The sequence below is a fragment of the Xenia sp. Carnegie-2017 genome, unplaced genomic scaffold (genome assembly GCF_021976095.1).
Source record: "Xenia sp. Carnegie-2017 unplaced genomic scaffold, XeniaSp_v1 HiC_scaffold_19, whole genome shotgun sequence".
NCBI classification, from domain to species: Eukaryota; Metazoa; Cnidaria; class Anthozoa; order Malacalcyonacea; family Xeniidae; genus Xenia; species Xenia sp. Carnegie-2017.
Genome location: NW_025813481.1, coordinates 309,181 through 335,234, shown reverse-complemented (window position 1 = coordinate 335,234; position 26,054 = coordinate 309,181). Strand labels below are relative to the sequence as shown.

Sequence of the window (26,054 nt, the reverse complement as noted above, 5' to 3'; positions counted from 1 at the left end):
GTTGTACGGTTTGCTGTGAGTGATGATGTTCCATGAGATATTGTGAGCGATGTTGTTGTCTTTTAGTGTCCATATGTGTTTGCTGAGTTCGGTGGAGTTTCTTAGTTTTTTGTGGCGAAAAGAGGTATGGTTTCTGTGTCGAGTCTTAAATTCGTTTTCTGTAAGTCCGATGTAGGTCTCAGTTGTGTTATTGTCTAAACGTTTAACAGTTGCTTGGTAGATGACAGATGATTGTAGGCAGTTTCCGTTAAGTGGGCAGTTTTGTTTTGACGGCAGTTGCATGTTTTGTTTGTGTATTTTGTCATTGATGGTGTCATTAGTATTGTCAGGTTCTCTCAATATGCGTTTGTTATGGTTATTAATAATATGTTCCATATTGTTCATGCAGCTGTAACTTAATTTAATTGTGTTGCGGTTAAATAGTTTTCTGAGTTTGTGGTCTATGGGAAAGTGCTTGTCAATTAGTGAAATGAATTTGTAGCCGATGTTTGTGCTGACGTTCTTGCTGTATGGTGGGTTGTACCAGAGTATGTTATTTCTAAGTCTGTTTTTCCGTTTCGTAGTAGCGTTTGGGTCATATTTCAGCGTGTAATGATATCCATTTTCGTCAAGTGCTTTTTGGTATGGAGGGATTGCTTGGTCGAATGATGCTCTGTCGGATGATAAGGATGAAAGGCGTTTGTTAATGGTATCGGGTATGTTCTTTGTAATGCTTGAGGATGGTTGCTTTCGTGGTGGATGTATTGCAAAGAGGTGTTGGGCTTAGTGTAAGGTCGATGGGAAGAATTCTTTAGATCGAACGTAATGTCGAGGAAGTTAATGACTTTTGTTAGCTTCGATAGTGATACGCAATCCGTTGTTGTTAAATACGCAGCATATCTCTTTAATTTTTCTGTTTCTTTAGGTGTTGCTTTAGTAATGGCTAGTCCGTCGTCGCGATAGAGTCCTATGTTAGTAATGATGTGTTGCAGTTGTGAGAGTAGATAGCTTCCTACGAGTTCGCATGTTTCGGCGCCGTCGAAGCTGCCCATTGTCACGTCGAATGTGGAGTTGTATTTCTTTGCCATGGTTGTTGGTTGTGAATGAGGCATGAGTTCTTGGCATGTATGATAATGTTTCTCTCTTGGTTTGTAATGTGCGCGTTGTACAACAAAATTTAATGCAGTAACTCTACTGTATATTCACAATACCGTGCATGAAACTGTGAGGTAACTGGTCAATAAGCATGCAGACTACCCAAATGTCACCTATCTGCCTGATTTTTTTAACAACTGGAGCTAAGATGAGTGTATTTTTTTTCTCTGAGAAATCATTCAAATATTCTTTTATTTAGTGATTTGTGTCTTATTAAAAAAATTAATTTAGATTATTAAAACAAAAAAGACCAATACAGTCAAAATTTGGTTGTCCCATGATATTGTATTTAACGATGGATCTAATGCCTAGTTGTTCAAGTCTTCAGTGGCGTCCCGCTACTGCCGCCCTGCAGGAGTAGAAATTTCCCAAAGAATAATAGATATTGTATTTGGAGATGAGATGAATATTTTTTCACAAACAAATTGTAATATTATGTTTTATTCGTTTATTTTCACGCTTTTATTCGGTGGTTCGTAATCGTAATATCGCACAATCTCAAGATTTGTCTTGTAACCTAGCAACTGTCTTTTCTCGCACATTTCAATGTATACTCACGCGATTTCTCCACGTATTCCGCCTATCTTCAGAGGACGTAACATACAATACAATACTATATAAGAATTTTTGTATTCTGGTTCGCTAAGGGACTTGGTGCATGCTCAAATCTGCTGTTTTTATAGTGGAACACCCACTATTTTAAATTTGGAGGAGGTTATAATTATTCGACCTTTTAATACGAGTACAGCGGTTAGTGATTATCAAATTACGAGATCATTGTCGGTAGTAATTTTCTGTTGTGTTTGCTCTCAAATTTCTGTTTTGTATTCGTGTAAGACACAATGGCTTCAAGTGCGACTGCAATTTGCTCAACTGATGTTGAGTAGTATATAAAGCATTGCCGCTAGCGCACCTCACACCTTTAGACCTAGTATACGCAAATCTAAGCGCCCCAGCCCTAGTTCGCGTACGTATTTACTGTGTATGTCAGAAAGATATATATAAAGAAAGAAAAAGCATATATTATAATTACAAGAAGCACAAAAATCACAAGACAGCGAAGGTCAAAACCTGGACAACGGCTGGAGCCAAAAACGGCCAGCCCACCCCCAGCGCCCCCGCGGCTGGCCGTCGGGGTCTATTATTTAGAGAGTATTGTAAAGTAGGGTACGTGGTAAGATGAATTGTGAATCCAAAAGGCAAGAGCAAAAGGAAAGAAGAGAAAGAGAGAAAAAATTGAATAATATAATAATAAGACAAAGAGAAGAACATTTAAAATTACATACTAGATTGTTACTAGAAGCAAGATACATACAATAGATACATGCATAGAAGAATAAACACATTAGACTCATGCACTTGCATCTACATCAAGAAAGCGTACTAATGTAGCTCCACCTACACCTCTTCCGGAACAATGTAAGCGCAGACTTATTAGGCCTAATGATGTAGTCGAAATAAGACCACCTGTTATAACAAATTCTGTAGGTTGGGAAGCTGCATATGGGAATATATGAGACTAATCGTTAATAAACAACAACACACATCGATTTCTAAGTGCAGTAAGTAAAATGTCTAAAACGTCTAAAAAAGATTTTAAAGTAGCTCCAACACCTTCAGAGGTTGGCTCACCCCCTTTGCCAAACGTGAAGTGTTCTTATTCGGTTCTAGATAATGAACAAAAAAGCGAAGGAAAGCCTTCGGAATCATCTAGCACTTCCTGTAGCAAATCTTCGTCAAAGAACCGTTGAAGATTCGGGTAAGATGCTTTCTATAGTGAGTGTGATAATTACTCTAGCAGTTCCCATCTGTTGAACAATTAATGCTGCATCAGCAGGTAAGTCTACATCTATAAAGACGCTATAACTACATTCAGAGTTAATATCATCAATACGATGTGTTTTTGTTTTACTTAAGACAAGTAATTTGCTAGGAGTTTGAAGTACTCGTAGCGCTCCTGCATTTGTAAAACATTTTCCACTTAATGATATATTCCGTAGAATCCAGCGGTTTCGATGGTGATTGTAAAAGAATCTGTTGCACCTTTTTCATACATCGCGACATTGGTCCAATCTGAACGCCTTTTTCCAGCGATTGAAGCACCAACTTGAGTGTACACATCTACTGGAATTTCTAGTCGTTTTTTATGTTTTTCACGTCTTCTATGATGTTTCACACCACGGGCGGTGTTGTCTTTTTGCCGGACGTAACAAAGCTTCGAGAGCTTCACGCGTAGGTTTATCTACGTCTGAATAGTTCCAAGAAGATATGACCATTTTTTCAGCATTGGAATTATATACTAGTTGAAATTTTTCAAAATTTTTCTCTCTATTGCGTCGTAAGTATACTTCTAATGCTTGGCGAAAGAGATCGTTTGTTGATTTAAATTCATGAACCGAAATTTCAGCTGCGTTAGACATTTTAATGTTTGTGTGACAAAACACAACTGAAGTGATAAACACTATAAATATAAAGTGAAAATTTATTGTTTTAGAATTAAGAATACTCTAAATAGTGTACCTGATATCTTCGCGTCCAGTTAATGGGTATTGTACTAACATGTGACATCAATTTGTTAGTGTTATCATGTACGAAACTAACACAAGGCCCCCAATTTTGTTCAAACACAGTAGATCTAATGTTGAATCACTCGTGTTGAGACCGTTCAAACCAAATGTTTAATAATGCTATTTTATTATTTTCGAGTGTTTTTCCAGTAGGAAACGTTACTAAAGTTACATTTCCTCCGCTCATACTGGGAGGGTAAAATCCAGTAGGAGAGTTCAAAACAGGTTGATCTCCTTGGTCTCCTTTAAGCCCATCAGCTCCTGGTTGTCCTTGAGGTCCTTGACGTCCTGAAGGCCCCTGAGGCCCTGTGGCTCCAATATCTCCTTTAGGCCCTTGATAGAGTGAGGTAGCGTGCAGATAGGGTGAGAGCAATACCTCCAGTTCCTGTCACGACTGTAAAGGCACTCGATGCAGCAGATAAGGTGTCGAGTGTCGAAATAATGCGCGTGTATTTCTTACGCAGCTTATGACGAGCGTCACGCTCTTGGCGAAGCTCTGCCTCAATGTTTGAAATGCGAACAAGGCGAAAGTTGCTCGTTTCGATTGATGAACGGGGTGAAAGAAGTCTTCTACCCCTTGGTATTCCTATTCACGTTTTAAATCCGGATATATCCATTGTACTGATCTAGGAACGTCTACTGGCTCGACTGGAGGTGCGCTTGCAGGTTCCATTTTTATGGCAGTACTATATAGATGCAGAAAAAATTAGTCTGTTAGTCTGATGTTGTTATATGATAATAGCACTCATAAATTTCGAGCCACCGACCGCTAAAAAATCAAAGCGCCACCATTGGATGATGCCCGAATGCCATTATCTTATCGTAGGCACTACTAATTCCGGTAAAAATTATGACTACATTCTAAAAATGTTCAACTTTAGTTTTTATCATGATTGATACTAAGCTCTTGGACAGAGTACACAAATATAAATATTGTCTCATAATTCACAATAACTTTGATAAATATAATTACTTTAGTACACTTTAGGTTTAAGCCGAGATACCACAAGTCTTCATTAACAGAATGAAATTCTTAGTCTGTATCTGTAATGAAAAACTAATCCACATAAGGCTAAGTTGACAACAATAATTTTCTTATAGAACGAATCAGCACACCCTTTCAAACTGAATCAATAGGAGGAACAATAACAGAGAAAACACCGTAGGATGAGGAATAGATTTAGGAGATTGGGGAGAGAAAATACTAATATACCAAACAATTAAACAAAAACAAACTCAACAAAAGAAGTTTGACATACGATTAGAAAAAATGGCCACCGAAATCTAATCCAAAATAGAGGAACCTCTTTCAAAACCATAGTGCATCCATCCTTGCCTTGGATTAGCAAAACACTTAACAGCTGTTGCTCCGATAAAAACATAGCATCGAGACAAACTTCAAGAAAACTGGGATTATCTGCCTTTTACAAAAGAGCACCCTAACACAGCAATTTTCCACATCGGAAAAAACACTGTTCAACACAAACTTTCACAAGATTTTCGTTTTGGAAATCATAAATAAGTTAACTTCCTTTCAAACGACATACTATGAAAAGGCAAGCGGAGTAAAAATTTCATTGAAACGCACCTTTCACTTTAGTCTTCTCCATTACCATCCTCCTCCTTTCCTCGACTTCATCATTAATTTCCTCCAACTTTTGCCATTGTATATCTTCTTTCATACGTAACTACTGCATGTGTTTAATCTGCTTGAGTTGCTGAAGCGTGTAGATCTGCTGCATTTCCTTCACTTGTTCTGGTTTGGCAGCTTTAACTTTGGACAACAATTTTATTCCTGCATCGCTGAGCTGAAAAAAGGGAAAAATAAAAACTAGGTTATTAAGGCGAATGATTTTAACACCCAAAACTATCGCTTCGACATAAATTTTTAAGATTTAAGTAATGAAAGAAAAAATTAGGTCGGTATATAATTGAAAAAAAAAGAAAAGGCAAAAATATCACGACGTTGGTGGCCATTCTCTTGTATGAAAATTGTTGTATAATACAGGGTGCAACGGCAAAAAAGGTCGACATTTTAATGTTTAGTAAAATATGCTTCAAGACTCAATCAATACTGCAATCACCTTTCCAAACATTCCTTGGCCAAATCCTTGCACGTTACCAAATACACTCGCTCCTGTTTGTTTGAGCTTACCAAAAGCACCCATTCCCAGGTTATTCGCCTGTCCAAAAACATTGTTGCCAGCGGTCTGTAAGTTACCAAACGCTCCCATTCCCACATCTTTTGCCTGATCTTAACAAACAATAATAGAAAATTGTCACAATACAGATATTCAGTCTAAACTTTAGATAGTTAAAATGACTATAGACTAAAATAAAACAATTCATATAAAATAATTCGATTAATTGCACCAAATTTCACGCCATATTATATTCGTTTGATTTTCACTTCAAAATTTCGAAGCTTACAGCGCAAGTTGATAAAAAATCTAAGCCAAAAAGTGAACAGTCTGAGTTCTTTCTTCTATATAGATAATACTATTATGTACACCATCTGAACTCACCAAACAGTGTAAGTTCTTTCTTCTGTAGATACCATTGTGTACACCATCTAAACTCATCAAACAGTCTGAGTTCTACCTTCTGTACATAATACTATTGTGTACACTATCTAAACTCACCAAACAGTCTGAGTTCTTTCTTCTGTAGATAATACTATTGTGTACACTATCTAAACTCACCAAACAGTCTTTGTTCTACCTTCTGTAGATAATACTATTGTGTACACAATCTAAACTCACCAAACAGTCTGAGTTCTACCTTCTGTACATAATACTATTGTGTACACCATCTAAGCTCACCAAACAGTCTGAGTTCTACCTTCTGTAGATAATACTATTTTGTACACTATCTAAACTCACCAAGCAGTCTTTGTTCTACCTTTTGTAGATAATACTATTGTGTACACAATCTAAACTCACCAAACAGTCTAAGTTTTACCTTCTGTAGATAATACTATTGTGTACACTATCTAAACTCACCAAGCAGTCTTTGTTCTACCTTCTGTAGATAATACTATTGTGTACACTATCTAAACTCACCAAACAGTCTTTGTTCTACCTTCTGTAGATAATACTATTGTGTACACTATCTAAACTCACCAAACAGTCTTTGTTCTACATTCTGTAGATAATACTATTGTGTACACCATCTAAACTCACCAAACAGTCTGAGTTCTTTCTTCTGTAGATAATACTATTGTGTACACTATCTAAACTCACCAAACAGTCTGAGTTCTACCTTCTGTAGATAATACTATTGTGTACACTATCTAAACTCACCAAACAGTCTTTGTTCTACCTTCTGTAGATAATAATATTGTGTACACTATCTAAACTCACTAAATAGTCTGAGTTCTACCTTCTGTAGATAATACTATTTTGTACACACCATCTAAACTCACCAAAAGTATTCACGCCACTTGTCTTTGCCTTACTCATGGCATCCATGACACTTTTCCTTTTTTTATCCACAGCATCTATGCCACTTTTCTTTGTCTTATCAACGACATCCTTGGCAGAATCTTTAACTTCATTGACGGCATTCTTTCCAGTCTCTTGTGCTGTATTAAACGTTTTCATCCCAGCATCCTTCAATTTGTTCGTGGCATTCGTGATAGCAGTTTTCGCTTTAGACACAGTATCCATGGCAACAGTTTTGGCCTTGTTCGCAATATTTTTACCCGTATTTTTAGCCTGTTTAGCTACCTTTTTCCCAATACTTTTTATATCTTTCTGCGCACTGTCAACCTCAAACAACAATATATGCGTTACGTATTTACTGTCGGTGAGATTCGTACTGAAAAACATTTTCACGAGGTCTCAAAAGAGACAAGAAAACTATCTGCAGACGACTGCGTTAAAATCTTTTTTGAAATGAAATCGTCAATAAATCTATTACCTCGCTCTATATATCCTCCTTCAACTCCTTAGCTTTATCGATAACAAACTCCGTGTACTTCTTTATCAACCTCTTACCTCCCTTTCTATATCCTCCTTTAACTCCTTAGCTTTATCGATAACAACCTCCGTGTACTTCTTTATCAACCTCTTCATCTCATCAATGAAATCATTGAGCTTTGGTTTCGCTTCCTCGACGATATCCCTGACCTTATCAGTGTCCACATTGTCAAGCAAACCATTAACACCGTCAGTGTTGTACTCGTCTATATTGCCCGTAATTTGACCCGTCAAATCACCGGCAATATTTTTTAATGAATCTGTGAGTTTCTCTTGTAAATAACGAAGTCCCTTCATCGTCAAACTAATACCAATATCTAGGTATTCTGTAGAATAAAACGGCAGTTTGAGTTGAAGGTAAAAAATGAACTGACAACTTTCACCATTATAGATTTCTTAAGTCTCCACTCCAGAGATAATACCAAAACAATACAATTCAGCATGTATAAACAATTAAAGTACCTATGTCAGGGTCAGGAAATAACTTCTTTAGAAGTTAAATTTAGGAAAATTTCATGCGTCGAAAATTTTATGTTCATATGCTTTTGGTCTAGAATAAAGCCCTAGTCACACGACATAAACCCAGGCTTAACAAAGGTTTATTTTTTTGCGAGTAAGCTCTACTAACCCAGGTTTGACCTAGGATAAACTCAACCTACCTCTTGAGATCGGTTGAGTTTAACCAAGGTAAAACCTGGGTAAGTGGTGTTTACATGCAAAAAAATTATCCTCGGTTAAACACAGGTTTATGTCGTGTAAATAGGGCTCAGGTGACTCTTCACCGAAAGTGACCTAAAATGAGATATATTGCAAATGTTCTTAAAATCGACTACGCTATCGAGAAAGTTATTTCTTTGACACTGATATACAGACACTTTAAATACGAGCTGTTCATACATAAGCTATATACTAATAACTATGGACCGTAAAAGCAAATTTACTAGTTATAATTCTGTCTTCAGCAAAGTCAATTTCAAGTTAACTTCAGACATATTTCGAAAAAAATTTTTGTAACTACTATAGCTCAGAAGCAGTTGTTGTTATCATAAACAGTGACGAAGCATGCAAATTTTTATCCTGCTAAAGATATTTTTCTTTGTTCACTCACAGCAAAAACATTTAAAACTTGTGGGCTGGCTATGCTCCTGAAAATCCCCACACAAAGTGAGGTGGTCTGATGTAAACGATACCTTTTCCCGTGCTTAAATATCCTTCCTCCATAAACTTATCTTTATATTCTTTCGCTTTCTCGTAATATTCTTTAGCCTGCATTATAAATAAGCCTGAATACAATTCTAACAATAACAATTATCAGTCGATAGTTTTCGTATGTTATATAACCAAGCAGAGTGCGAGAAAATAGAATACAGAGGAACAAAGGACTCTAAACAACAACGCGGGCAAGGTTATGATTACGAAGTTTAATAATTAAGGTTATGGGTGAGGGACGGGCATGTCGGTAGCTAATTAAGTGTAACGCAGGATATTCTATTACTCCAAGTATGAGAACTCTTCAACTTCTGTCATTTGAAAGACTTCCACGATCTGAAATGTCTTGATACATTTACCGTGATATTAATTTGACTTATATTTATTTTCAGAATCCAAAAATATTATTCCATCCTCCTATTTTTTATAATTTCAACGGCTGCGCACAAAGTTCACCAGATATCTACTTCTGAAACAAAACTTTTTATTCGTGCACGAACGTGACCACACTTACCTTGTCCAAGAGTTTTTTGAGCTGAAATAAAAAAAAATATTATTCCAACTAAAATGTTGAAAATTCCACCTAAAAGGCGTGTTTATTTGTGTCTGTTTATAAAATAACAATTTTTCTTTTATCCTATGCACAAACATCAACAATTCAGATGAAGTGTAACCAGCTGCAGATAAAATGATAAAATCAACGTTCTCCGGTTTTAAATTTTATTGATTTTTCTCACGAACTTTCGACTAAAAAAGCTGTAACCTTCGGTGGGTGTGTGATGAATGATTATGAATCAGAAGATGATATATGTATGATACAAAATTAGTGAAAATAAAGGTTACGGAGAACGTATATTCTATAATTACATCAACAAATACCTTGTCTTTTAATGTATCTTTTTGTTCATTCGCCTGTCCTTGTATGTCGTCGACCAAAACTGAACCTTGATTTCGCAAATCTTTAGTCAACTTCTCACCTAGGATATCATGACTTTTTAATCATAATTATCATTAATTGGGAGATGGCAATACATAATGACGTGGCGAAACAAAGAAGTTATGATGTACATAAAATGACCGTTATCATTGGTTGAGGTACGCCGTTAAATCACGATAACAAAGGTAACAGATAATTTTCGTTAGAAAAAGAGCCGAGTTAAGACCTCGGAAAAATATACAGTCAAATATAAATTCACGTCTCGAAACACATGAGAAAAAAATAGGAAATATTTTTTTTCTTCTGTTAACTTAACATATGTATGTACCTTGTCCTTGTAATTCCTTGGCCACCTTCATTCCTTCTTCTCTTGCTTTGTTTGTCATTTTTATTCCCTTTTGCTTCACCCGATTAGCTATGTCCATCCCCTTTTCCTTCACTTGGTTAGCTATCCCCGTTCCCTGACTCTTTCATCTGATTGGCCAAATCGAAACCTTGCTGTTTTAATTTTTTGACATTGGTAAGATCTTGACCTGAATAAAAATGGGGCATAGTCTCGTCGTCACCAATGATTTGCGACACAGAAAAATGAATCTGTGAGGCAAATATCAAGATCCAGTCTAATCTACAAGCTTTTTTTCATTCACGCAACATCTTCCCTCCTCCTCTCCACATCTGCCCTTCACTTTTCGATTAAAAAACTAATACTTAGCACATACATACCCTGCTCTTTAAGATTGTTTAGCATTCCCATTCCTTGTTTGCCAAGTCTGTTGAACATACTTAGACCTTGGCCTCCAATATTGTTCAAAAAGCTCATGCCTTGGCCAAAGAACATTCCACCTACAAACACGGAACAGGAAACTCTCAACGTTTGTAAAATGAATAAAGCAAACGACATAGTACTCATGAAGGCTGTTACCTAATTGTTGCTGTCCTTCCTGTAACTGGCCAATAAGACCTCCAACGAAAGCCTCTGTTTTTTCACCGTTTTCAGTAATACGCGCTCCGGTCTTTAGACTGTCGGCGATGTCATCCAGTTTGAGTTTGACAATTGTATCAGCTTTGAAAGTAAATTTAATAAAATACTTGAGAGTGAATATGGATGAAATGCGGTTAAATTGAAAAAGGAAATTTCAGACAAAGAAAAACTTTGGAGTTTTTGGAACGAAGAAACTACTACTAAAGACTAAGATTACAATTCTAGACCATTACCAAAATAATACATCAAAATCACAAAAACAAACAAACAAACAAACAAACAAACGTTAATCACCTTGTAAAAAGCAGTTGAAATTTCAAAACTATGATGTAATATGTACATTCTAAGTACACAAGTTTGCTCTTTACATTAATCTTGATCCAGTAGAAAAGCACAGTCTGGCTGCCGAAAGCTCGTTAAATATAAATAACTATTTTGGATTGGTGAGCGACTGCTTATAGTTAATAATTGTGATAAACCAGGGATGGTCTAGAATGATTTTGTAGGGCGAGGGGTGCTCTAGTTTTTATAAGATGCCGTTCGGTCAGTGTTGCTTGGATTTGACTTTGGTGGTTGGTTTGTGGGAGTTGTTGCGTGATTTTAGCCAAGACTTGGGAGGGGTGGATGGGTACCCCCCTCCACTAAATTCATCCCTGTGATAAATGGTTCGTGAAGGAATTCCCACAAAACTGACTTATAAGTAATTAGTATGATGTAATGTACATGAAAATTTATTCATAACCACGTAGCATATGAATAATCAAGAAAAATCTACAATCTACAAGAAGCACCTACACAATCTATAAAAAATCATATCTTACCAACTCCAATCACTGTCACCTCACACAAGGCCAGTTGCACTTTCAAGGCCCTTATATTTACATAGCGTCCAACACTATTGTTGCCACAGACAACAGTACGAATCTGAGATTGCCGTATGGTGTTCTCCAAACAGCAAACAGAATTATTGTTTCCGTTGTTCTCAAGGCTCTCCAACACGTACTTCAAATTCACGCATGTCCAAGGCATTTCCGTGATCATGGTTTGAAATGAATAATTCTTTCACGTAATAAGGACGACGCAGATCGATGCGCAACCATGGATAGGTTTCATTAAGAATATGTGTACAGGTTTCTAAATGAAAATTATGATGAAAATCATTAAGCATTTTATTTCAAAGTACTTTAAAGTTGCAAAATTCCTATTTGAACGTGCCCCCTACAAAATCATCAATAATGTAATGGCAGATATTCGTATGTATTGCAACACTTCACATGTCATTCTGTCATCTAATGACAAATTCTTGTAAAACTCACCATATTTACCAATCAGCAATAGTAAACATAATTTCATTGCAAAATGAAATAGTACTTAATCGGAAAGAGCGAAATAATTTTACTCATCAAACTTACCGTTGACAGAATTTGACCCAAACTTTCCATCAACTAATTCTGGTGACAGTTTTGCGCTACCATCGATATTTGAGAGATAAATGGGTTGGTTTTTGCAACATTCACTAGAGAAATAATGAGCATTGCTTAGTATTGACAAGCTAATAACATTTCTACGAAAAGTGTTTCAGGTTTCATAAACGTGCTTGGAAATCAACTGAAGATTAGCTTGGTATGTATTTTTGCTTTTCGGTAATGTTTATTGTCTTAAGCCCAGTCGGCTACTATCTTTCGGGTATCATGTATCGGAATCAGAATGACAACCTATCGGGCATTATATACCGGCATCAGGGTGACAACCTATGGAGTACTATGTACCGGCATGAAGGATGACAACCTATCGATCCTTAAGTACGTACCAGCATCAGGATGACAACCAATAGCTTCAACTCTCATGCACATCAATTCTCCATGATAAGATCTTGGTGTTAAAATCAAATATCGTGCCACAATTCGGGTAGGAAAGCTAGCAACAGCGATAGAGTTACGATCTTTGTTCCCTTTGAATACCTATTGAAAAATATGAAATCATTTTCAAATGTATTGCTCCAAACTATAGCCGCAACTTTGAACCATTTTTTCCTCTATCTGCATCATACCTCTTTGATATGATCCCAGTATCTGGGATGCTCGTCAACGCCATATGAAATATTGTATGCTGTAACCCAATTGTCAGAATCTGATCTTCCCTGAGTTAATACTCCTTCCAGTATGTAAATATTACCTGTATAATGAAAGCTACACGAATTAAATGATCTGCAATTGAACAAGTAAATTGGTTAATCAATTATAACACGCAAGCAAAAAGCTCATACAATAGCCACCAATTTCACAAACATTTCAATACCATCGTTTACAGGTACATTGATAAAAGAAAAATGGTGTAAATATTGGTGGATCCATCATTCCATTGTTACGCAAAATATATTACAACAGCTCATCGATTGGTCAGATTTTAGCCTTTAGAAATTTATAACCAATGAAATTGTTGCGTTGTTTTGCATTTTAAATCAGCGGTTGTAATTATTTTGCCACACACATGCATCCCCTACTATAGCATACCCAGGTCGACAACCAAACGCTCCACTTTTAAAGGATTCGTACACCATGAGCCCTCGTTGTTTCCAAGCCTCCCATCAGATGGAGCAGTTTTATTTCCTTTTATAGTAAAATTGAACGATGAAGATAATGTGGAGGTCTTATTGTGAACTCGCTCCAGTGAGTCTAACGTAGGTTCGATGTATTTCATGAGATCAGAGGTCATTTGGTCGTCTTTGATGAGCCTCATGTTGCTGATACCGAGGTACTGATTGCATACTGCAAAAAAATTAAAGAGATATTATAATTTATTATTTTATTTATGCATGTGAAGTGATATTTTTTTGATTTTCTGCAATCTGATCTGCTGCAGCAGCGGGCGCGTTTTACGATATTTTGAGCAGGCTCCGAAAGTGATACTTTTTCGTTATGTATTTGTTTATAAAGTGAAATTTAAATTTTTAAAATTGATTTGAAAGCGACGTAATTTGTTCCAAGAGAAAGCAAAATATATTCAGATGGTAGTTATCATAGCAAGAGTGAATTTTACTATTCAGACGAAGCGAACTTCGTAGAAAACAATCCAATATCAGAATAAACAAGCAACATGTCGGCGATTATAAAAATTGCTTTATTATAAAAATAAAAAAAATAAAAATATTATTTACTGTTTTGATCGGTACGTACTTAAAAAACATTTTCCGTACGGACATACCAGCTGGTTGATAACATTGAATTCTTTGAGCAATGAAGAAAGTTTGCTGAAAAGGGAGGAAGATGCAACACGCAACCCAGGGGACATTTAAAGCATCATAAGCCAACAGAAATGATCAAAAAATTTAAAATAAAACAAATTTTTGGGGTCCTTATAGGTGGGAGTGAGATAATGAAAGTTTCGCCATGTTGGATGGCATTTGCATTGTAAATAAAGAAAATCCTTTGCTAAAATCATCCAACATGGCGGCTATGAGGCAACTTGCACTTACAAAGAATACGAAAGTCTAAAAGACCGAAATTTGCACTTCTCGTTAAGATGAAACAAACACCAAAGTTCCTTTCAAGATGGAAATGAGTTTAATCAAGTTGCAGAAAGAGCATTAACTAAAGAGTTTACAAAAGTATCATAACTTACCAGGATATAGTATGGAGCTTGGACCAGGATCTTCTCTATCCACTGTAGTCCTATCTACATTCGCATTAACTAAACTCTTCATAATTGCATTCATCAATCTTGTTTTAGTTGCATTCATCGACCCTGTTTTTGTTGCATTCCTCAATCCTGTTTTTGTTGCATTCATCGATCTTGTTTTTGTTGCATTCATCGATCCTATTTTAGTTGCATTCCTCGATCTTGTTTTAGTTGCATTCATCGATCCGGTTTTAGTTGCATTCATCGATCCTGTTTTAGTTGCATTCATCAATCCGGTTTTAGTTGCATTCATCAATCCTGTTTTAGTTGCATTCATCGATCCGGTTTTAGTTGCATTCATCAATCTTGTTTTAGTTGCATTAATCGATCCTATTTTAGTTGCATTCATCGATCCTGTTTTAGTTGCATTCATCGATCCAGTTTTAGTTGCATTCATCGATCCGGTTTTAGTTGCATTCATCAATCCTGTTTTAGTTGCATTCATCAATCCTATTTAGTTATTATAAACGACATAAAATATCTTGGCCATGCGAATTAAATGTGTTTGAGTTATATCTATATCTGAAAAATATAATGTCCAAACTTCTGTGGCAAATTCGTATCTAAAAGTCAATTTTCACAATTGCTAAATGCAGCTTCCAATTCCCTTTCGCTAGCACAAAGAGCCATCTGATATTAAAAAAGTTAGTAATGGGAAAATGAACACTAAGATAGTTTGGATCATGTCTTTCTGTTTTAAGTTTACAAAAAAACTTAAATTTGCAAAGTATGTAAGAACTTACCCCATTTCCTGAAGACATCCTATTTCTCTTTCAACACGATCTGGTGAACTTGTAGGTATGATGTGCTTCAAGGCAAACAATTCATCTGGATGTTCAACAAGATGAGCCTGGTAAACATTGCTAAATGTACCTATTAATGTATAAAGATTTATGATTACTACAATGCATTATATTACTGCTGGACTTTTTAAAGAAACAATCAACAATCGATTTTCATAAGCTGTTTCACAGTGGCATGCTAGAATTGATATTTTTGAGATTAATATAAGAGTAATGACATTTTACCTTCACCAATCTTAGACTTCATGAGGAACATATTTTTTAAAATAGGAACTTTCTCAAATAGTTCGGCGAATTCAACATCTAAAAATTAAAAGTTTTCTATCGTACAAGTGAACTTAAACATGCAGAACAAAAAATGAACGCATACCTGAGTGCGAGCCTGAGTGAGTTTGGTCGACATGTTCATCCAAATCAGTATCTATAAATAAATGAAACAACGTTCCTCAAACCGTCTGTTGGCAAACTAAAAGTATTGATATTTTGAAACTTACTTTCAGTAGAAATCACATTTTCAAAGCACTCATTTTTTGCCATCACACTGCAAATATATAAAGAATTCGTCAGGTTCTACTTCCAACCTTTATATTGCGCTTTATTTTATCAAACAATAAGCAACTATAAAAAATGGCCGAATTTCCCACGCTTTTCTTCAACATTCTTATGCTATACTTTATGTAAGATTATGTAAGATATTTTCAAAGCTCTAGTCTGTCGTTGACTCAGTGGACAATATCAGGGGTGTATTGGAAAGGGGGTCAGGAGGGCTTGGCTCCCCTTGTTAGAATTTTTTGTCAAGTTAGGGGGGTTCTGCCCCTTCTTTATAATTTTTTAACACTTCATAGGCCAAATGCATAAGAGACAAAAATGAAGATAAAATTCCTCATTATCTTTTGTTTTGAATGCAATCGGCTCATGTAAAATGTGACGTACTAAATGACTCACCTCCAATATAAGCTTGTGATTTTGTGATTTTAAACGCTTGATCATTCCTATATGTAAAGAGTAAATGCAAGCTATTAGATGATTATAACATGACTGTTTATTTTAACTGTTTATACAAACCCCTTTGTAAAAACTTTGGCAATGCATCCGTGGACAATATCAAACTCATTTCGCCAATTACAGCATGATTATTTCCAAAATTTCCAAGTCTAGCAATGATTGAAGTGACTATACACTCTTCGAGAAGTTAGGAGTAGATTTTGAAGCTTCATTCAGTTTACGGATGTGTGCTTTAAAACACACGTGTTAGTCTTTCCACAAGACGATAAAAAAGGAAATTCTTGATATCGGACAGTAAATTCAAGAGCTCTTTTTCTTATGACTGAATTTTGAATCGGAAGTAAACAGAGCTCACGAAAACTTAAATGCAATATAATGCTATTAACATCCGTGTAAGGCGCATGTTCAATTAAGTGAAAACATGTATCTAATGACCAAAAGAATGAACATGTTGAAAAGCATGAATCTGCCAGTTAAATTCACACATAATATTAACAGCACAATATTGAAGCAATGATGTAAATTTACCTCTAGACTTTTAGACGTGATCATGTTCTAACTACAAATAACACTTTATAGAGTACACATTCTTCTGTATAACAATCCTAATTTTCTGCTTTTGAGGCCGAGTGTCATACGTGTCAAAAAACCTTATCCTAACCTTGATGTTTTATTGCCAAAGACAAGAACGTTTACAGTAAGTATTAAGTATGGATTGCAATAAGTGTATGAATTGTAGTAAGTGTAACAAATTTAGCAAACGTAGCGAGTGTGGCGTAGCAAATGTAGCAAGAGTAACAAATGTGGCAAATTTAACAAAGGTAGCAACCAATTTTTGTCGTCAATGCGGTCAACAAAAAAACTTTTGACAAATCAAGCAAATGCATCATGTACATCTCAGTGGCGTAGCAAGACATGAACGTTTTTCTGCGGGCACATACTCTAGAACATCAAAGGCGTAAGCCTATCTTCAGCATACTCCCCCTGTGAAATTTCTAAATATGGAGTCCTTCAATTGCGATTTTTCGTGTTTTTAGCGAGTGATTTTACACTTTTCTTAAAGTTATATGCAACAAAAAAAACATGATTTTCAATGAATACTTAAACATAGCTACTGCTAAAATGTTTGGAGTTTTTAATTTCAAACATTCTACTTGAGAAAATTTTACCTATTTTATTAAAAAGGACTTTTGAAGTAAATAATCAATAAATATCAGCGTTGCTGATTTAAATGTTGTATCTCAAATAGAAATGTTTTTATCAGCATTATGAAGACGTCTACACTCTTAGTATTGTCACGTTTAATTCACTGTTTTTGGTCACGTGTCTAGGAAATGTTGAGCGAATTTTCAATGACTATAATCCTTCCATTATTTCTGATTCAACTAACTGATATTAACACATTGGTATTAATCGAGCATGAATAGGGGAGGCCATTTTCATATATTTTACTATGCCTGGCTAATTTCGTTATAAAATAATTTTACAATCAAAAGAAATCAGCCTGGAATAGCAGAACGTATGAATATGGTCACCATACATTCGATTGAGGTCAATGCATAAACATGAGACTTTGCAGTCTTTCTTGCTACACAAGCAATTGTCTTTTATTTAGTTTCAAAGTTTCAAAGTTCGCATAGTAGCCACTGTAGACATTATTTCTGCAGCTAGACTTTAATCAAGCAAGAAGATTTGTTAAGTGGATTAAAGTAGATCATGGTGGAAAAAATCTTACCTCGTTCATCTTTATATTGAATATAAATGCAACAAGGGAACGAAAAATTATAAATAACGAAATATTGTATATCATGCAAGGAAAATTCTTAGAAGGAATAAAAACAACGTTGTAGATTGGTTCAATGGCGATTTGACTGATACACGTCGAAAAGGAAGACTGCAGAAACGACACTAACCAAAGTGTTGTGATAGATATGGCGGAAGCACCAATATCAGTAAAGGTAGCAGCAGGCGTTCTTAGTATATTAACTTATATATAAACAGTCCTACCGTATCTTGGTTCGCTTGACAGCAAATAAAAAACACTTGAAAACATAGCAAGAAATGATCTCCTTGGCAGTGTAAGTTGCTGTAAGCAGGGTGTTCGAAGACTATGTCTCAGTTTTGAAGAGCCATCTCCAAATGGATTCTTGTCACAACAACAAAGCTTTGTTGACTTAAGAGGGGAAGATTTACAAGGAAAATTTGTAGATGACGCATCAAGATATACCAAGATATTTGCAGAAAGTACTCCAGATACACAATCGTTGCAACGGATAAGTCTTACAAAAAATCCTTTGAGCAAGCAGAAAACGAAGCCCGAAGAGCTTTCATATTCATAAATTAGTAATGGCGTGCAGATATGTTTTTGCAGTCGTGCTTCTATTGACTATTATCAGCGTTTTACTTGGCCAATTTACTTCAATTACACCTGAATTCGATCGCTCTACAGTCAGACTCTTCATTGGGAAGGAAATATCTGCTTCACCGACGTTCGACTGTAAGTCAAAGCCTTCGAAATGCACACCTTGCGAATTGAATTTGAAGCTCCAGGCGTTGTTGCGGTTCGTCAAGCTTGGACAATTTTGTCTGTATATTCTTCTATCTGGCGATATTGCCGTTAATCCAGGACCTAATAACCTTCAACCTCCTGTAGGCTTCAGAGGTTTATCAGTCTGCCACTAGATCATCCAAAGACTGACTGACACCAAATTGGAAGAACTATCTCTAATGCTCACCTCGAACAACAACAGTGCTTCTAAACTCGACGTCTTAATTCTCACTAAGACGTTCGGATCAAATAAAATACCAGACAGCTATTACATGATACCCGGCTACACATTACACAGAAAAGATCGAATCGGGAAGAAAGGTGGCGGCATAATTGCGTATGTAAATGAGAAAGTTATCGCTTCACGTCGAAGAGATTTGGAACTGGATGATCTTGAAACTCACTGGCTTCAAATTTGTCCTCATAAATCAAAGAGACCGATTTTGATATCTGGTGTTTACCGTCCACCTTCAGCCAACAAAGATTATAATGAGAACTTGGGTAAAAATATTGGAAATGCCCATCTCCAAAACAATGAGTTGATGATTCTGGGAGACTTCAATTTAGATTATATTGATTTCAACTGTTATTCAAAACATTTTCTCGCAAAGGCACTGAACAGTCTTGGATTAACGCAGATGGTAAATAGAGTAACAAGACTTGCCTCTGATGCGTGCTTAGACCATATTTATTCTAGTCATCCTGCTAAAATTAGAGAAGTATCCATAGGTAAATGTGGACTTTCCGATCACCTTCCGGTGACCATCTTGAGGTGCTACAAAACCATGCTCGACTGCCTGTTGCCGATGTATGTAGTCGCGTGGCGTGTTTGTAGACTTCTTGTGCTATGTTGAAGTGCATTTTAAGCGTTTAAACGGGGACAAGTAACAAGGCTTCACGTGCCGTCCCTGATTTCGACTGATTGCTACAACACGCGCAACACTTCCAAACTTCCAGCCCGAGTTTGGATCGCCCTGGCGCGAAAAGATATGATGATGATGAGCGTTTAAACTCTTCTATTGTGGGCAAAATGGAAATCAACAAACAATCATCTGTCACTGACATTACTCTTTTTTTGAAAAACAACAAATTGGATGAAATTGTCGAAGATTTTGAAGGCATTGTCTCATCCTGAAATGTCGGTCGCATGTGTGAGGGTTGTTGTCTCGTGCATAAATCTAGTGTAGAAAATAATTCAAAATTAGATTTATAGATGACTTGCCTTGTTTACGTTTTGCTAGCAGGCAGATTTGGTCGAGCGCTTTTAGAGGATACCAACAGCAATAACGTAATTTCTTTGACGTTTTGCTTCTTATATTTTTAAAGCTAATCAAGTCGACGGCGAGGATTTTTTCAATTTAGAACCACATGATATTTATCAGATGATTCCTCGAATAAAACTTCACAAGAAGCTTACGTGTATTTGTAATGACGTTACTCAAAACGTAAATTGAAGCCTTACAGGTTTTCTACATAAAATGGTTCAAAATACTTGGTTTTTTATTGGTTTGTTGATTATACTTTTTACTGCCATGTGCTTTGATTGTGTCGTTATAAAATCACCAGAAGTAAAATTTCAGGCTTCATCTATTAATAGGGGTCATCAGCTTCAACAACACACTCTTGTGTCACTTCCAACAACATCAGAACCATCAACAAGGATGTGAATCCAGACATTCCGAGTAATTCAGCTGATCATCAAGAAAATCATGAGGTATCAAGCAACCCAGCTTGACTTGTTTGTCTTGTAATTGTGTGGATCCAGATGAACCATTGCTCCCATTTAGCATGAAATAGCTTAAAAGCATTTAGTCTGCTTACTATATATTGCTTTTATCATAATTTTGATAAGATATATAATTTAAATATGCAATTGAACAAACAAAAAAGCATGAATGTCGTAAAGGGAATAATTTTCCGTTAAGATAACTATTGTTGTACTGTTTTACTTGCTCTTGTTGAATAAGTTTTGGCTTCTTTTTAAGATCAATTTCGCATGCTAATTTTCCAGTTTTATCACGATTAGACCAAATAAAAGTTTTTGATTACTTTGACATTACATACCCTACGTGCATTATAAATATGTTTTTAATATTAAAATAATGTCGTCAATTGAAAAAGTACATCATATTTAAGGTTGCCATGGATATATGGTGATTATGAACCAATTGGTGAAAACCGGGCTATACCATATTCCCATATGCTCATCACAGTCGTTGGCAATGTACAAAAGTCAGACGAAGATTTGAAGAAAGAAATCGACGAAATTTTTAAATGGAGGCATCAAAATTTATCGAATTTAGACGTAAACTTTACAAAGAACCAAAGATTTGACATTTATCAAATTTGTGCTGTAAGAATAGATGAATCATCAAATTTCATGCATGTTTTGAATGATATTGAGGATGAAAACCAAAATGCCAGAGGTTCTCATGGTACATTGACAATGTTCTATCCCAAGAATGATGATTTTTTCGCCTTGACATGCGCCCACGTTCCTCTAGGCGTTGATGATCTGTTTGCTTTAAGTATAGAAGAAAATTTTTTGGCAATTCGTGATGCAGTGGAACACCTAAATGAAGGAATTGAATATTTTTACAAACTGCCAAGTAGTGAAAAGGAAGTTCAACTTCCTTCTTTTCAAGATGGCGTGTTTGGTCAATTTGATAGCGAAGTGGATATTGTTAAAATTCTTGTCGGTGATGGGCGTCATATCAAGCTCTTTGGTAAAGATCAGTTGAAGAGCTTTGCCTTAAATTTGAATGAGGCTAATAGAGAGCTTCGTGAAAGAATCGATAAGAAGAAGGAAATTGTGCATGTAGTTCAAAATAATAACGTTAAGGGTTTTATAAAAAAACGAAGCTGTTCTCATTGCAGTGATAAGCATCCCGCTTTCCACTGGAAAAAAATGAATCTAATATCGATGTTAAACATAGATTGTTACAAGCATCCCGCTTTCCACTGAAGGGCAATGATGTATTGTCCAACATCAACACCGGATTATGTTACTGATATTTAATATGGAATTCAAGCTTTGTCCATATGAACTGTTCAACATGCTTCCAAACAAAAATGAGCAGGAATATTCAGTTGATTAATCTATGATAAACCTTTCACCTTTTAACTCTGCTATACCGGTCACAACCCCTTGGATTTGTAGCGTATAAGGCTCGCTGCTTTTGAGTAGACTTGTCTCGTTTACAAAAAGAGGAGTGGAAGGTTAATTTCTCAAATGTTGTTAGATAAGGTCGTTATTATTTGTAGTTGTTGGTTATAGCGTTGTGCTATCATTCTTTTTGTTTAATAACATTCCAACTATTTAACCTTGTTATAATTTTTCTGCAAAGCAATCATTTCAACGGAAATACATTCGTTAGCTGCCATTTTTTGTCGTCTTCGCCCCATTACAGTTTGCTGCTCCAGTTATTACAGAACTCAATGGTTGTGTTAAGTTCGATGCAAAAATTCCCCTACATCGCCATGTTTTTGACAACTGAGTCCAGGCAAAAGAACTCCACATATATATATATATATATATATATATATATATATATATATATATCTTGGCTTGGCTTCGCGAACGAAGATTTATGAAGGGGGATGTCCACGTCAACTACAGGCACGCTCGTGGCTGACAAGTCCGATGCGAGACAAACAGGTTCGGCCGCAGCGGCTACAGTCAAAGGTCACGTCAGGTACGGCTGCTGAAGCTTCCCAGTTCTTCCTCCTGCGGCGTTTCTCCCTCAAGTTCTCTGTACGAGAGTCCTCAAAGGAGGAGACAGCCTGGTGGACAGTACGATGCCAGGCATCACAGTCAGCAGCAAGAATAGATCACTGGCGGTGGTCGATATGGCAGGCTCTCAGGGACTTCTTCAAAGAGTCTTTGTAGCGTTTCTTTGGTTTCCCTCTGTCATGGTGGCCAGTGGAAAGTTCGCCATACAAGGCAATTTTGGGCAGGCGCTAATCATCCATTCTGGAAACGTGCCCTGCCCAACGTAGCTGCAACTTCAGTAGCATGGCCTCGATGCTGGTGATCTCCGCCTGTGTGAAGACCTCAACATTGGTGACGTAGTCACTCTAGTGAATGTTGAGGATGGTGCGGAGACAGCGCTGATGGAAACGCTCAAGGAGGCGTAGGTGGTGATGGTAGACTACCCACGACTCAGAGCCGTACAAGAGGGTGGTGAGTACGACGGCTCTTTACACGCTGATCCTGGTGCCCTTCTTCAAAGAATTGTTGTTCCACACTCTATTATACAGTCTGCCAAAAGCGCTGCTTGCCTTGGCCAGTCTGTTGTCGACCTCCCTTTCGAACTTCGCATCTGATGTGATAACACACCCCAGGTAGGTGAACTGGTGAACGCTTTTCAGCTCAGTCTCGCCGATGGTAATGTGAGGAGAGCGATACTCTACACGAGGTGCGGGCTGATGGAGGACTTCCGTCTTTTTCAAGTTGACCTCGAGTCCGAAGAGCTGGACAGCCTCTGCAAAACAGGACGTGAGGCGCTGCAGGGCTCTTTCAGTATGGGAAACAAGAGTAGCGTCGTCGGCAAAGAGGAGGTCTCGGATCATCTGCTCATGGGTCTTTGTATGGGCTTGCAGCCTCCTGAGGTTGAACAGGCTGCCGTCAAGGCGATAGCGAATGTAGACGACATCGTCATCGTCAAGGTCTTCTGTGGCTTGCCTAAGCATCATGCTGAAGAAGATGTTGAACAGAGTCGGAGCCAAGACACAACCCTGTTTCACGTCGTTGACGATGGGGAAGGGTTCTGAGAGGGTGCTGTTCAACCTGACTTGGCCGCTATGGTCTTCATGCAGCTCGATAATCATACTGAGGAACTTTGGGGGGCAGCCGAGGTGCTCCATAATGAGCCAAAGTCCCTTCCTTCTCACTGTGTCGAAGGCAGGCTCACAAACGTTACATAGAGTCCTTTGTTCTGTTCCCGGCACTTCTTTAGGAGTTGCCTGAGGGCGAAGACCTTGTCAGTGGTACCCCTGTTTGCTCTGAAGCTACACTGGTTTTCTGGGAGGTGGTCTTTTGCGATGGTAGGTATTAGCCTGTTCAGGAGCACACGAGCAAGGATTTTTCCTGCAATTGAGAGCAGAGTGATCCCCCGGTACTTGGAGCAGACTGACTTTCCCCCTTGTTTTTATACAAGGTAACGATGACTGCATCACGGAGGTCTCTTGGAAGCTTTCCTTGTTCCCAACAACAGACGAGGAGTTCGTGGAGCTTTCTGTGTAACGCTGGACCTCCATCTTTCCAGATCTCTGGTGGGATGCCATCAAATCCTGCTGCCTTGCCACTCTTTATCTTCTCTATGGCTTCTGTAAGTTCTTTCATAGAGGGTTGTTCGTCCAATTCCACTATAACTGGGAGCTGAGGGATACGAAGGATTGCTGAGTCCTGAACGACTCGATCAGCGCTGAAGAGGGCGTGGAAGTGCTCGGACCAGCGACTCAGGATAGACGCCCTGTCTGCGAGGAGCGCCTTACCGTCCGCACTGCGCAAAGGACTCTGGGCGTGGTGCGTAGGGCCGTACACTGTCTTAAGGGCTTGGTAGAAGCCTCTGTAGGTTGATTCACCATTGCCGAGTTGAAGCCATTACTGAGTTCGTTCTGCGAGGTTGATCCACCACTCGTTCTTAATCTCTCGAAGCTTCCGCTGGAGGTTGCTGTACGTGTAGCGGAAGGCAGCTTTCGTCACGGGACAGGACGGCTGAGCCAGGTGAGCCTGGTGGGCTGATCTCTTCTTAGCCAGCAATTCCAGGATCTCCTTGTTGTGTTCGTCAAACCAGTCTTCGTTCTTTTTAGTGGTGAACCACAGGACTTTTCTGATGTCTGCAGTATGGCTCTTTTTAAATGAAGCCAAATTGAATCAGGTGAGGGATCTTCTGGGCAGCCGTCGTTTTCAAGCTTAAACTGCAAGCAGCTCTGGAAGTCAGCTCTCACTACAGCTGATTGTAGCCTACTGAGCTTCAACATTTTCTTTGGGGGCCCTCCCTTTCTTGGTTTAGGTTTGAAGGGAAGTCTGAGTTTGCAGCGCACGAGGCGATGGTCAATGTGACATTCTGCGCTGGGCTTCACTCTGGTATGTAAGACGTCTTGGAGGTCTCGTTGGCGCACTAGAACGTAGTCAATAAGGTGCCAGTGTTTGGACTGAGGATGCATCCAGGTTGTCTTCAGACTGCCCTTTTGTTGGAAGATGGTGTTGGTGATGACAAGTTGCTGCTCCAAGCAAAACTCCAGCAGCAAGCGCCCGTTGTCATTGCAGTTACCAACGCGATGTCTGCCAAGCACTCCTTTCCAGGCAACAGCGGCTTGTCCCACTCTGGCGTTGAAGTCGCCAAGGATTATCACCTTATCGTCTACGGAGGTGCTTCGAAGAACTCTGCAGAGCTCTGAGTAGAACTTGTCTTTTTCTGCAGGCACAGATTGAAGAGTTGGGGCATACACACTGAAGAGCGTGGCATACTTTTCGTTCTTCAGAGGGAGGCGCATGGACATGATGCGGTCAGAATAACCAGTTGGCAGGTTTTCCAACTTGGAAGCAATGGAGGTTGTTACCATGAAGCCGACGCCTGCGAGACGCCAAGAGGGTATATCCGGCGCCATGCTCCTGAAGGCTGCCTTCTTCGGGGAAGCGAACTTCGCTGAGGGCAGCAATGTCGACATCTAGCCTGGACAGTTCATGTGCAATCAAAGCAGAGTGACTTTCAGGTCTGTTGCTGTCAGCTTTGTCAAGCATGGTTCTGATGTTCCAACATGCCAGTTTCAGTGCTTTTGCACCCATACCTTCCTTTCTTTCTTGTTGTTCGACCACTAGTAAAGATGCCCGTTGACCACGGCAAGCCAACTGGGAGGATTAGAGACGAGCTTTGGTTAGGCCACCTTTTCTAGGTCCCTCTCCTTGTGGAGCAAGCAGTGCTGTCCCTAAAAAGGGCTTCTTGGTCGTTCAAGGTGCTGCTGAGTGATGTTGTCATCTCGGGTCAACATCAGGCGACCAATATCTCAAACCGCCTGTATGCAGGATTGAGACTGCGGCTTCCAGTGGCATCTTTCACCTGCCGGTTTCGCCCCTTTCCCATCGTTACAGGACTTCATAGAGTTGAAGGCGTCGCAGACGTGAATGTATCCTTCGAGACTGCGCAGATGAGTTTTAAAGTGAAGTGCAGTGTGCGCAGTACTGTCTCCACCCTTTACATCTTGGT

General features: G+C 38.1%; 1 protein-coding gene and 1 long non-coding RNA gene across 5 annotated transcripts; one reads left to right on the top strand and one right to left on the bottom strand.

The window, feature by feature from the left end:
• Positions 1-313: 313 nt before the first annotated feature.
• LOC124438756 lies at positions 314-1,055 on the top strand. The gene is made up of 2 exons (XR_006946163.1): positions 314-695; positions 905-1,055. It is a non-coding gene; the product is annotated as an uncharacterized LOC124438756 (long non-coding RNA).
• Positions 1,056-3,602: 2,547 nt separating this feature from the next.
• Positions 3,603-15,941, bottom strand: LOC124438813. 4 transcript variants are annotated; one of them, XM_046989026.1, is made up of 13 exons: positions 11,631-11,938; positions 10,750-10,890; positions 10,551-10,670; positions 10,156-10,360; positions 9,770-9,867; positions 9,405-9,425; positions 8,872-8,947; positions 7,700-8,007; positions 7,126-7,471; positions 5,786-5,955; positions 5,290-5,509; positions 4,675-4,745; positions 3,603-4,387 (listed from the first exon to the last, which is right to left on the bottom strand). In XM_046989026.1, exons 4-11 carry the CDS (start codon positions 10,250-10,252, stop codon positions 5,390-5,392), a joined length of 1,236 nt encoding a protein of 411 aa, XP_046844982.1. In that variant the 5' UTR covers positions 10,253-10,360; positions 10,551-10,670; positions 10,750-10,890; positions 11,631-11,938; the 3' UTR covers positions 3,603-4,387; positions 4,675-4,745; positions 5,290-5,389. The 4 variants fall into 4 exon arrangements, with proteins under 4 accessions (XP_046844982.1, XP_046844981.1, XP_046844983.1 ...); XM_046989027.1 differs by lacking the exon at positions 3,603-4,387 and adding an exon at positions 4,505-4,562; XM_046989029.1 differs by lacking the exons at positions 3,603-4,387; positions 4,675-4,745; positions 5,290-5,509; ... (4 more) ...; positions 9,405-9,425; positions 9,770-9,867 and adding exons at positions 12,222-12,325; positions 12,620-12,770; positions 12,860-12,984; ... (4 more) ...; positions 15,661-15,711; positions 15,785-15,941 and having other exon boundaries at positions 10,230-10,360; positions 11,631-11,943.
• Positions 15,942-26,054: the final 10,113 nt, after the last annotated feature.

Bases quoted from the DNA above. Each gene is read 5' to 3' on its own strand.
- LOC124438813 (XM_046989026.1), bottom strand. From the start codon at position 10,252: ATGGACATAGCTAATCGGGTGAAGCAAAAGGGAATAAAAATGACAAAC. The intron at 9,868-10,155 runs GTACATACATAT...ATGATATCCTAG, and splicing joins CAAGGAATTACAAGGACAAG to GTGAGAAGTTGACTAAAGAT. The intron at 7,472-7,699 runs GTAAGAGGTTGA...TTGTTGTTTGAG, and splicing joins AGGAGGATATAGAAAGGGAG to GTTGACAGTGCGCAGAAAGA.